General features: G+C 49.9%; 2 protein-coding genes across 2 annotated transcripts in view; both read right to left on the reverse strand.

Moving 5' to 3' along the window:
- On the reverse strand, positions 1 to 417 carry QRFP (pyroglutamylated RFamide peptide). Its single transcript, XM_053282516.1, has one exon. The coding sequence runs from the start codon at positions 415 to 417 to the stop codon at positions 1 to 3; it is 417 nt and encodes a 138-aa protein (XP_053138491.1).
- A 3,160-nt stretch (positions 418 to 3,577) lies between these two features.
- FIBCD1 (fibrinogen C domain containing 1) overlaps positions 3,578 to 12,639 on the reverse strand; it is a 53,327-nt gene continuing 44,265 nt past the window's right edge. The window contains exon 7 of the mRNA XM_053282620.1: positions 3,578 to 11,399. Within this exon, the coding sequence (XP_053138595.1) occupies positions 11,140 to 11,399 (260 nt within the window). The 3' untranslated portion in view covers positions 3,578 to 11,139. The remainder of the gene's footprint in view (positions 11,400 to 12,639) is intronic.

Genomic DNA, 12,639 nt, shown 5'->3' on the forward strand with positions numbered 1-12,639 from the left:
TCAGAAACATGCAACTCGCCGCCTCCTTCCAAAGCGGAAGCGGAACCCTCCTTTCTTCCTGTGGTAGCCGTTCAACTCTTCCGCAAGACTCCCTAAGATGTCGTTCCACTGCTCCCTGTCCGCCTCCTCCGGCAGGAAGTTGATGGCTTCGTTTCCATCTCTCTGGCCTCCTTGCTGCCTCCCGAACCGGAATCGGGTCCCAGTTTGCTCCTTCCCAAAGCCCTGGGGCTCTCTGGCTGTGCTGGGGAGGCCCTGGAGGTCGACGGCTGAGCGCCTCAGTTTCAGGGCTTCCATCACCCAGAGCCAGGGGGGCTGCCGCTCCTCTGCTGCTTCGGCATCTTCCCTGGAATATCTCGGAGGGGAGCAGGCGCCCAGGCTCAGCAGGAGGAAGCAGGAGAAAGAGCAGGAGACCTTCATCTGGACACCGGGAATCAAATCAATAATCACCTGTTGTCTAGGGTGGTCCGTCGGCCATCCCTAGACCTGTGAAGTAGTCTAAAGCCCGTGTGCTCCAAAAATTGCATTAATTTGGATGGCATCACAAAGCCATGTTCCCTCTAACAGGGATCTCCAGATGTTGCTGTCTACAACGCCCAGAATCTCCAAGCAAAAGCCATCGCAGCTGGGGATTCTGGGAACTGTAATCAACAACATCTGGGAATCCCTGTTAGAGGGAACATGGACCACAAGACTCTTTGTCATTTTTGTGGCAGGGCATGCAGTGCTTAGGGTTGTGGCCTATAGAAACCTAGGAAGCTGCTTTCTACTGAGTCCGAGCCTTGGTCCATCTAGCTCAGTATTGTCTGCACAGACTGGCAGCGGCTTCTCTAAGGTTGCAGGCTCATCTTACCCAGCCCTACCAGGAGATGCTGCCAAGGATTGAACCTGGAGCCTTCTGCATGCAAAGCAGATGCTTTCACTGAGCTACAGTCCCTAAGAGAAATATCTTACAGCCAAGCCCAAGCTGGGTAGGACAAGCATATCCTACCCAGATTCCATCCCCAGCTTCGGAGCAACGTAGGAGGAAAAACCACCCTGTGCAGCTGGGGCTTAGCAAACAATCACTTCCCTCTTCCTACCTGTCTACCTTCCCACCTCCTACCTGTCCTCGGTAATGGATTGTGTAACCGACACAGAGTTGGCCAACAGGGGTGCACACAGCTCTGAATAGACTTCTTGATCATGAGACCAAGCCTATGTGGTCACGCATCCAAATGCAAACCCTGCTGAGCAAAGGGGACAAATCATGCTTGCTACCGTTACACTTGCTGCTTCAACCCCCCCAACGCCCCCACTTACTACGTGGCCTTCGAAGTGCAGTAACAGGCACCTCCATGTTTCTTGGCAAGATGTAATTGACAGGATGGCTCTGATCTCCTTGGTTCTAAACTGAACAGAACCAACCGGGTAGGTCAGTGTTCACTAAGCCGTGGAGAAAGAGAGCTGGTCTAGGAGAGGAGAGCTGGTCTTGTGGTAGCAAGCATGGCTTGTCCCCTTAGCTAGCAACATAGGAAGCTGCCATATACGGAGTCAGACCATTGGTCTATCTAGCTCAGCATTGTCTTCACAGACTGGCAGCGGCTTCTCCAAGGTTGCAGGCAGGAGTCTCTCTCAGCCCTGTCTTGGAGATGCTGCAAGGGAGGGAGTTTGGAACCTTCTGCTCTTCCCAGAGCGGCTCCGTCCCCTGAGGGGAATCTCTTCCACTGCTCACACTTCCAGTCTCCCATTCATATGCAACCAAGGTGGACCCTGCTTAGCTAAAGGGACAAGTAAGGCTGAGCGGAGGGGGTAGCCGTGCCACATCCCCTGGAATTTTGGGTAGCCCCCCGATTTTGGCTTCCTTCTCCCTCTGGCTGTTGAATTCCACCCCAATGTACATGGATTTCAAATGCCCTGCCAGGATTTTACTCTGGGTCCAATCACATGGGCGGGCAGAGGAGGAGGGGAAGGTATACAAATCTGTCAGGTAAATAAATAAAAATGCAAAATAGTTGTTGCCTATTTTGCATAATATGCAAACTAGGCCACCTGGATTTGGGAAGCTTGGATATGGCCTCCGTGGGGGGGTGGGCAGCATCCAGCCCCTGGACACCTGCAGCCCCTAGGCATTTGCCTCCCCCCCCCAACGGTGGCTACGCCTCTGTCCACCACCAATGCCGCCCTTTGCATGAATGAAAAAACCCCAAAGAACGCATCGCTCATGGAAAACCAAGTGAAAGCCAAAGCCACCCAGTACTTACTTTGCTCCGGCCTCCCGGGTGTGTCTCTCCTGTGTGTGTGAGAGAGGACGGATGCGAATGAGGCGCCTGTGTGTGTCCCCTTCCTTAAATAAGACCCCTCATTACTGCTTACTCTCCCCTCCATCTCGGGGCGCTGATTGGAGTGCATTCCAGAAGCTAGGATCCCTTTGCGGTTGCCACAGTCCGGGGAAACCTGGGTCTGATTGGATTGCTCTTTGCTGCCGTGATGGGCAAAGGGCTACCGCCCGATGAGCAGCGCATGCTTCGTGTTTGTCTCGCTGTTTGTGTCCTTCCTGGCCAGGGATCAGCGCCATCATGGTGCGTGATGGACCCTGAATGAGGGAAGTGGGAGGGTTGCTTTTGTGGTTTTGTGAATGAAGCAAGAGGTGGTTGCGGAGCGAGTGTGGTGAGGAGGAGCCCACCCCTTGCCCCAGAGTGGGCATCAAAAGTTAAAGGACAGGATCTGAAACAAAAAAAGGAAACAGAAGGCAGCATCCACTAAAATGGCACATAAATTCATGCCAATTATATTTTTGAAAGGTGGGTTTTTACCATCACCAGAAGCAGGGAACTATAGGTGCGAGATGAGCCTCATGAGGCAGGCAGTTCCGCAGCCTGTGGAAGGAGCAAGTCCTCCCAGATATGCCTGCCAAACATCCATCTAACAAAGGCAGAACATACAGGAGGGCCTCCCCAGATGCCTGCAGGATGCAAACAGGCTCAGATGAGACACTCCTTCAGGCAGTTCAGGGCCCAGTAACCAACTGAATCCCACTTTTCCTCAACATGTAGACATAAATGTGGCATTGTGGCATGCTCGAAGGCATTGCTTAAAACGAGAGAGATCATCTGGCAACTTTGTAGTGGGAAACTCTTGGATCAGTTTTTGCTAACATGATTTAACTGCTTTTGAGATGCCTGCAGATGTTCAGAGCTGGACTCCTCCAGATCGACTGAAATTTCACTGAGCAGAGGCGAGTGCTTCTACCAGGCCATGCCCATGTCCTGATGACAGGACTCGAGTCCTGTTTTATGTCAAATTCATTGAAGGGCAGAGTGGCCAAGTAGGTGACACCATTAATCTTAAGAGATGACGCACTGCTGAATGTTTACCAGCCAGGGTCCTCCACACTGCATTGGCAGCAGCTTTCCAGGGATGCAGAGAGTTTCCTCCCTCTTACCTACCTGGAGGTGGCAGGGTTTGAACTCGAGACCACCAGCAAGCGATCAACCTGTGAAGGGGCGGCCATGCCTTTCTTCCCTGGCCACTAATTTCGTTGCCTAGGGATGGCCGAAGGAGGAGTGAATCTCAAAATAAGGGAGGCTTGGAGACCACGAGAGATCACGAGTTCCTTTTTATTAAGTTTTTAAGTCCACATTACCAGTCACACACTATATCTACTTCACTGGACTGACATACGACATGTGATCTGTCCAGTCATTCAGACACGGATATTCCCCTCCCTTGTTCTTCTTCCAAATCCATGGAAGACAGACAGAATTGGCAAGTTCCTACTCTGTTGTTTCACTACTGGTCATTGTTTATTGGCAAAGGTCATACAGCAGGTGAAATACAGATGACTGGAAAAACTCATTGGTCAGACCAGCATCAGGGAACTGTCTCCTCAGCACAGCATCTAACCCAAAAGGATCAGCTTGGAGCACGTCGGAGCTTTCAATGCAACAGTTCTCACCTGCTGCCAGGATATTTCCCCCTGTCTCCTTCTCTCCATCTCAAAACTATATCACCTGTTTTCTTGTGAACATAGGACACCCAGAGGGATGTGGTCAGGCAAGAATTTTGTCGGAACATAGGAAACTGCCTTCTACTGAGTCAGACCCTTGGTCCAGCTAGCTCAGTATTGTCTACCCAGACTGGCAGCAGCGATCCAAGGTTCCAGGCAGGAGTCTCTCTCCCAGCCCTATCTTGGAGATGCTGCCAGGGAGGGAACCTGGGACCTTCTGCATGCAAAGCAGATGCTCTGCACTGAGCTACCATCCCATGCCCTTCCCCCTAAGGGTCTTGCAGCAGGCAGTGCTCACATACCCATTCAAATGCAAGCCAGGGTGTACCCTGCTTAGCAAAGGGGACAATTCATGCTACTACAAGACCAGCCCCTAAGATCTCGGATCATAATCCTGAACGGAGTGATCCCATGGAGCCTCTAGAACCCTGATTAGTTTTGAGAAGGAGGAGAAGGCTACCATACTTCAAACTTGAGAAATGAAGATCTGCTTCCCACGGCCTCAAAAATAAATAAATAAATAAATAAATAAATAAATAAATAAATAAATAAATAAATAAAAATGCAGAGTTCACACCACTCTCTGCCTGCTGAGTGGATAGGTCAGGTCTACCCAGGGGCTCCTTCATTTGGCAGGTAGACCTGGCCAGTTTTCTTTCTTGGACCTGGCCACTGGAAATCAGTAGACCTGGCTACTCTCTCAAAGGGGGCGGAATCTGTCAGGCCCCGCCTCACAGGGTTGTTGTAAGGAGAAACATAGCCATGCACACTGCTTGGACTCTTGGGAGGAAGAGCAGGATATAAACGTAAAAACAAAACAAATTCCTTTCCTCGAGGACATCCCTCGTAATAGAAGTGATGACGTGGCCAGGGGAATGAGGTTGTCCATGGTTTGGCCGCTATTGCTGGGCCAGGACTCAGACCCCAGTATTCTGCTATTAAGACCTGTATTGAATGCCACATTTCCCTCTTTCAACCTGCACTGACAGTTAGAAGGACAGCATTTGCTGAGTTTTACTCTAGAGTCTGTGTTAAAGGAAGGGCATCATCATCTTGAAGGATCCCCACCGGACACCTGTCCAACCTTACCCTGTAAACTGCTGAGGAAAGAAATTTCATCTAGGCCTGAACAGTAAGTCACACTTAAGTCCCATTACAAAGACTGAGCTTCAATCAATTTCAATTAGCATTTTCCATTGATTGCATTGGGAAGTACCACAATATTCTCTGGACTGGGACTCCACTGAAATCTTCAGCATGCAACCATCTCTCTTGTCCTCGTCTCCCTTAACTGGCCAGGTTTCTTTCGATCCTTTTCATGGCAGAAATAATCTTAGCCTGACAAAAGAGATGGGCACACCCCACTCAAGGAACTAATCCTCGTTTGCAAATCTGGATTCCATCTCCCTCCCTTTTCACCGTCCAGTTAGATAGGCTTGATCTGAGTTCCCTTCCATCACAAAGGCAAACACTATAAAAACTATTTACAAGTCATCCCAGTGAATTATATAGAACATATAAAAAAAGACAGCCTCCTGATTTCCCTCTGTCTCCTGCGCCATCCCCTGAGATGCATAGAAATGCCAGGCCTACAAATGCATTGACCGGAAGTCAGATAAGGTTCAGCAAAACCCCTGGATTTTCGATATCGGCGAGAAACGTCTGTTTGCGAATGATTGCAGGTGTTGTGTGGGCAGGAGCACAAGCCGGATAACTTAATTAGACAAAGAGGGTGGAATTTGAAGGCGCTTGAATTCTGCAACGGCCTCATTTTCCTAAGATAACCTCCCTACCTTAACTGGTTGTGCTTGCACAGGGCTTCCCATGGTGGAGTGAGAGGAGAACGTCTAATTGGTGCAGAAGTTCTGTCTTGAGCAGAGCATCAAAACAGTCTTATTTCAGTGGGAGCTCAAATTTGATCTTTGAAACAGACTTTTAAAAAGTTTTTAAAAGTGTATTTTTTCTTTCTTTCTTTCAATGTGTTGTGACTTCATGTGTGTGATGTGTTTTTACTTGATGCTGTGTCGTGAGCCGCCCAGAGAACAACTTGTTACCCCTGCTAACTTGGCAAAGAGGCACCTTTTAATGTGGTGATTTAGCAGGGGGAGAGTAACTGGCCCTATCCACCCCTAGCACAGTTTCCCTCCAGTGACTGTTGCTGCTGGTGTCTATCTTATGTTTCTTTTTAGATTGTGAGCCCTTCGGGGACAGGGTTCCATCTTATTTGTTTGTTATATCTTTGTGTAAACCGTCCCGAGCCATTTTTGGAAGGGCGGTATAGAAATCGAATGAATGAATGAATGAATGAATGGGGCAGCTAGCAAATAAAATGTAATAATTATAATAATACTGTTCTAATGGGGGTTGGACTAGAGGACCTCCCAGGTCCCTTCCATCTCTAACACTCTTCTACCCTCCCCACATTTCCCTGGAGTGTTACACCTCCCAGCCTTCAGGTTTGTCTTGGCTTCTGGCTTTTCCACCCCTTGGCAGCTCACTCCTGTTCTCTAATGTGGAGGAGGTGTGCTCTGTGGCTGGCTCCTTAGGCCTGGAGCGAGCATCATCATCAACAACAACAACAACACACAACGCGTGATCCACTTGTGGAACTCTCTGCCACAGGATGTGGTGACAGCCAACAACCTGGATGGCTTTAAGAGGGGTTTGGATGACTTCATGGAGGAGAGGTCTATCAATGGCTACTAGTCAGAGGGCTGTGGGCCACCTCCAGCCTCAAGGGCAGGGTGCCTCTGAGTACCAGTTGCAGGGGGGCAATGGCAGGACAGAGGGCACGCCCTCAACTCCTGTCTGTGGCTTCCAGCAGCATCTGGTGGGCCACTGTGCGAAACGGGATGCTGGACTAGATGGGCCTCCTTGGGCCTGATCCAGCAGGGCTGTCCTTATGTATGTTCAACAACAAATATCTATATAGCGCTTTGCAACCAAAGTTTCCAAAGTGGTTTACATAGAGAAATAATAAATAAAGATGGCTCCCTGTCCCCAAAGGGCTCACAATCTAAAAAGAAAGCATAAGATAGACACCAGCAACCGTCACTGGAGATATTGTGCTGGGGGTGGAGAGGGCCAGTTACTCTCCCCCTGCTAAATAGAAAGAATCACCATGTTAAGCAGTGGTGATCCAAGCTACACTTGACACCACAGCAGCAGCATGAGCTGACCCAGGGCTGGCTTCCCTTCCTGCACCCCTCTCTTTTTGCCCCAACTCAAGTCACTTCCATGCCCCAACCCCCAGCTGGGAGGAAGGTGTTGGAGGCCCTGCATGCATCACCACACACCGCATCAGCTGCTCCAAGCATACATGCAAGAGGGGAGTCCTATGTTTCAAACACACACACACACCCTTTGTTACATCTAGTTTGGTTTGGCCCTTAGGCAACAAGGGTCCTCGTTCAGACCTCAGGCATTGTATGTCTCCCCACGGACTTCCAAAGTCCAGCTTAATCGGAAGCATATTCTCTTTATATTTGGCAAGTTAGGGGGGATGAAATGAACTGAGTTCCTGACTGGTGAATCTTGGCTCTTCTAACGCACTTGGGTCTGGCACAAAGCAGGCTGGGCTGGGTTTTTACACACACGCCCACCCATCAGGTGTGGGTCCTTCCCTTTTAAATGGTTTCTAAGCACTGCGCGTTTCTAACATGAGCAGGATTCCAAGCTAGTCTTGGCAAAACAAAAAGTCTGCTTCCATCGGATTTCTCTGGTCTTATCATCCAAGCAGGCCCCTCCAAATTTGCCTCAACATTTTGCTTGAGGCAAAATCTGGTCGCGGCATAGAATCCTATCCAGAATCCTATCTCAGCCTCGTGTGAGAAATATTGCATATCATGTAAACTCCTCCTAGCCTTCCTCCCCTGCCCAGCTTTTCTTCTTTGGCTGGTCCTCTGAAGCAGGAACCTCCAAATCAGGGGCGGCCCTTTTATGAGGCATGGTGAGGCAATGGCGTCAGACGGCAGATGACTGGGGCATCAGCAAGATCTCTCCCATTCTTGCCTTTAGAGCAGCTCTTTGAGGTGGAAGCTTTCTAAGGAGCACCTCTCCTCACACTCCTTGCAAAACTTGCACAAGGAAAAAAAGAGAAGGCTGCTAGCAATCTTCCCTCCTCTCTGCCCCCCATGCCATGTTCAAATCTTGCAAGGGCTGGATTTGAAAGGAGGCTGGTCCCCACCAGGGGCGTGGGGCAAGGTGGTTTTTGTGTCTCACCTCAAGGACGGCATTACCTTGTGCCACCCAGGAGAAATCTGATGGCCATTTAAATTGAACGCTTTTCTCCTGTTATTTGCAGGATGGACCTGGGAGCAATCTCTAGATTCCATCGTCAACATCTCCATCAATGCTTCCCTTTCCCTTCTTTGCTTCACCTTCTCAGCAATCTTCTCAGCTAAACAGAGCCAAAGCCAGTTCCCTAAATGCTGAGGGGGGAAATCAGCCACAGCAAACCTGGGCCACTGTCCCATTTCTAAACATCGGGACTTGAGGGGGAACAGCTTGGACTGCTAACTCTCTGGCAGGGGGCCAAGAAGAACCTGCAGTCACTTCGCAAGCTGGGCACTGCAGATGGTCTAGTGGCATTCGCGTAGAGCCTCTTTGGAAATCCTGTTTTCCACCATGTGTCGCAAGGGCCCAAGAGAGTCCCTTGAGGAAGGAGGCTGTTCTCGAAGCTTCTCTGCCCAGCTACCTTTTCTGGCATTTGTGCAATAGCACCCAAGGAGCCGGCGGAGAGAAATTCCTGCCGTTAGCAGCGACCCACAGATGATAAGCCTCCTTTGATTGCTTCTGCAAAACCTTAATGGGATTGGAAGAAATGAGATGCTTGGAGAATCTTTAAGGGGCAAAGCTTATCTTGGATGGAAATGAGTCCATGGCCTTCTGTCCTCTAGACCACAAAAAAGGAGGCATGGAAAGATGGCTGGTTGGTTCCTGTCTGTGGCGTAATGAAGACAGAATGCTGGGGTCAGATACTCTTCAGCAAGTTGATTGAGAAAGTCACAGTCTCTGTACTCTGCAGACAAAGTGGAAACTTGCTCTTCCAGACACATCTAGAGTTGTGCATGCATGCACAAACGAACACACGCACGCACACACCCCTTTGCCAAACGGGCTGACAGGACCATCCATTGGTTCTAGTTCATTCTTCTGCAAGGGATACGTGCTCATTTATAAAGCCCAAGTGCAGAGCAGCAGCATGATCCTGAAGTGAGGAACCACCATGGGAGGACAGCAACCCGAGCAGTGTAACTTGAGCAGCTGCCAGTTGGCTTGAGAGGAAGTTTGTAGTCCAACTCCAAAAAACAACCCGGGTGCTACTATTCTTCTTTCGCCTGCCCACTCCTCCCTCCCATCATCTGACTTCGGAATGCTGGAGCTGCCATTGACCTGGTACACAGAAGGTAACCTAAGTGACACTCAGAACTGCTTCACAAAGGACATGATGTATACAGTGTTGTGGATATTATGACTGTGTTGGTCCGTAGCACTGACTCCTGCAAAGCTTTCGAAAGGCTCCGTGCTGGGAACGGAGCGCAGGATCTTCTCCATATAAAGCATGTTCTCTATCGCTCCCTACAATCTGTGCATTTACTGCATGTAAGCCACGGGTCCACCTCGCCCAGCATGGTCTACTGTGACAGGCAGGAGTCTCCCAGCTCTCCCACCTGAGATTATTTTAACTGGAGCCGCCAAGGATTGAACCTGGGACCGGAAAAGCATGTACTCGAACACTGAGCTACCTTTGTGTTTACTTGGCCACATTACTGGTTTTCCTGCATAGCCCAAAATGTGCAGTTGTGGCATGCATCTGGTGTGTGGAAATACCTGAAAGGGTGTGAGAACTATTGATAATCCACAGCCATTAGGATCAAAGAAGTCATTCATATCCAGAAAAGAGCTTCGAGAAACTCATTCATCCAACTGCACAGGCAACCTGGCACAATTGCTGAGGCAAAGGTGCATTTTTGTTGCACCTGAGAAAGAGCTGGAATATGAGGTTGAAGGGAGAGTCCCGCGTGTGTGTTCAAGCTTCCCAACTCCTGGAGCGTGCACTGATTCTGCTCTGGGATCAGCCTCGGAAGCTGCAGTCTCATATTCTACCTCAGCCAAGGGCCCCTATATAGGGACCAGGGAACTGAGATGCGACATGAATTCCTCCCAAAGCCATTGAAAACACATGGCTGTCCTTGCTTGGACGCTTCCAGTGTGATGCCTGCTTAGCGTCTCGTGAAGATGCCGTGTCCTGCTCCTCAACCCCCAGCTCCAGGAGGAGCCACAGACAAGCAAGGCCAGCTCAGAATTAGCTCGGCTGAGAGGAGATTCTGGAGCTCAGCCACGTCTCAGCGTTGATCTTCTCTTGCCTATCAGGTTGGACGCTCTGCCTCCCATGTGACAATCCTATTTCTGCCTTCAGTGCAGCATTTGTCCGTGGCTCATCTCTGCAGCATCAGAATGCTGGGGTTTTCTCGAGCCTTGGCATCGCACTTCTGACAGCGTAGCACGTTTGCTCCAATTAATACAGGGATGTCTTCCTATCGGTCTGTGCTGCAAAATTCCCAGCAGGAATTTCATCTTGGCCATGGCTTCCAACTGTTTCTGATCCGAGTTATCTTCTGAATGCCAGTATCAGGCTGCCTTCCTTGGTGTTTTATCACATCCCCCCTGCCCCTGGCCTTGTGCTGAAACTCTCCTCGGTGGGTCTCTGCAGGGATTTGCAGCCAATGACTTTGCTGCAATGTGTGGGGTGGGGTGGGTCAGCATCGAAGGTATTGGATGAGCTTGGACCAGTGCACAACACAAACATTCCAAGGACTGGCTGACTTTGGATCTCAAACCATCTCTTCCATTTAACAATGGGATGAGCGGGTAACATATCCCCCTTGCACCGTTGGGAAATCCTTCTCTGCTTCTCGTTCTTGCATTTATGCAGTAGAATCGTCATAGGCTGAAAAAGACAACCCGTGTTTGGAAACCGGAGGAAGAGGTAGAGAGCGCGCCTTGTTCGGAAATCAACTGTGCACAAAGAGGGAAACACTAGCATTAGAAGAACATTGTTGGTGGGAGGGGGACCTTTCTGTTCCTGTTGCCCCCAGACTCAGACAAAACGACCCTACCAGAGGCAGGTGGGGGATCAGGTGACGAGATGGCTAGTTTTCGTCGCGGAGAGGTCGGATCTTCATCTCCGTGAATTTGAGGGAGTACTGCCAGCCCGTCCATGAGGACCACTCGATGCCATCCGCATAGGAGCTGTGGTGCCCCTTGAGGTACTGCCCGTTCAGGTTAGAGGTGTGGCAATTGCGATACCACCAGGCACCGTGGTAGAAAGCAGCACAGTTGTTCTCCGAATGGTCGTTGTCCAGGTCTTTGGTGGTGAACTTCATGCCGTTGTGTTTCAGGAAAGAGTCCCCTGTAATAGGAACAACAAAAAATCATGAGGGCCCCCCCTAATAGATCTGGTTTTAAATGGTGAATGGTGAATCCAACTCTTAGTTAACCAAAACAACTCCTATGGACTGGAGCTGAGGCTTTAGCCCTCGCTTCACAACCTTATCCGCAGGCTCTGCAGCTGTCTGCAAGAGGTGAACTTGTCCTCCTTTTGAAGGTTGGACAGGGTACCTCAAAAGAAGGACAAGTTCACCTCTTGCACAGAGGCCAAGGGCAAGGGAGGACGGCACTTTCGCCTCTCTTCCAGCCCACACAGCATAGGCTTGGAGAGCAGGAATTGGGGGACTCCACATCTCTCGGGCAGCCCTGTCCTATTCCTCAAGCGATGCCTGAGCACTGCCACAGCACAGCGTAAGAAGAATCATCCGAAGGCCTGGGCCCTCCGGGGATAGCCGTGCCACACCTTCTGTGGCTATGATGTCTGTGGACAACCACAGAATTAAAAGGAAAAGTTGTGGCTTTGTTTGGGAGGGAATTCATGCCCCATATCCTCCCCCAATTTTGTTCCAAATTATGGCCAAGGCGAGAGTCCAGCTCAGCACAAGCGGAGTACATTTGCTCCCAAACATTTGAATGTGACGTACAAACCTCCTTGGAATATCCACTTTAGCATTTACCATCCCAAGATGTTTTGCAGTAGCAGATTTGACAGAAACGGAGAACCACCCGCTGGATCAGCCCAAGGCGCATCTGGTCCAAGAGAGCGAGTCCCCACTTACCAATGTGTTCGAAAAGTCCATTTGTGAGTTGGATGTTCATAACTCCGAACACACACAATTCCCAAGAGCGATGACTTATTGTGTGAGTTTGTAAGTGGGGAGTCCTTAACGTAATATGTCAAGGAGCTTTGCTCATATCTACGGGTGTTCGTAAATCGGATTATTGTAACTTGGGGAGTGGCTGTATCCTGTTTCCGAAAGTAGCCAACCAGATGACTCTGGGAAGCCCACAAGCAGGGCTTGACAACAGTCCCCTCTGTCACCACTGCTCCTCTGCAAGTGGTTATTCAGAGCCATGCCGTCTGGAGGTCACCTAGCATTGGCTTGCATTTCACGTAACTCAGGGGCGTAGCAAGGTTGGAGTGGGCCCAGAGACAACAGAACATCATCCTAAATTATTTTTTTAAAGGTTTTGATAATTGTGGACGATGCAAGTCCTTTAATGGTACTCGAGAAAGACATGCTGTTCTGGTAGCTCCAGGT

This window comes from Hemicordylus capensis, chromosome 17 (assembly GCF_027244095.1).
Source record: "Hemicordylus capensis ecotype Gifberg chromosome 17, rHemCap1.1.pri, whole genome shotgun sequence".
Lineage (NCBI taxonomy): Eukaryota > Metazoa > Chordata > Lepidosauria > Squamata > Cordylidae > Hemicordylus > Hemicordylus capensis.

Bases quoted from the DNA above. Each gene is read 5' to 3' on its own strand.
- QRFP (XM_053282516.1), bottom strand. From the start codon at position 417: ATGAAGGTCTCCTGCTCTTTCTCCTGCTTCCTCCTGCTGAGCCTGGGC.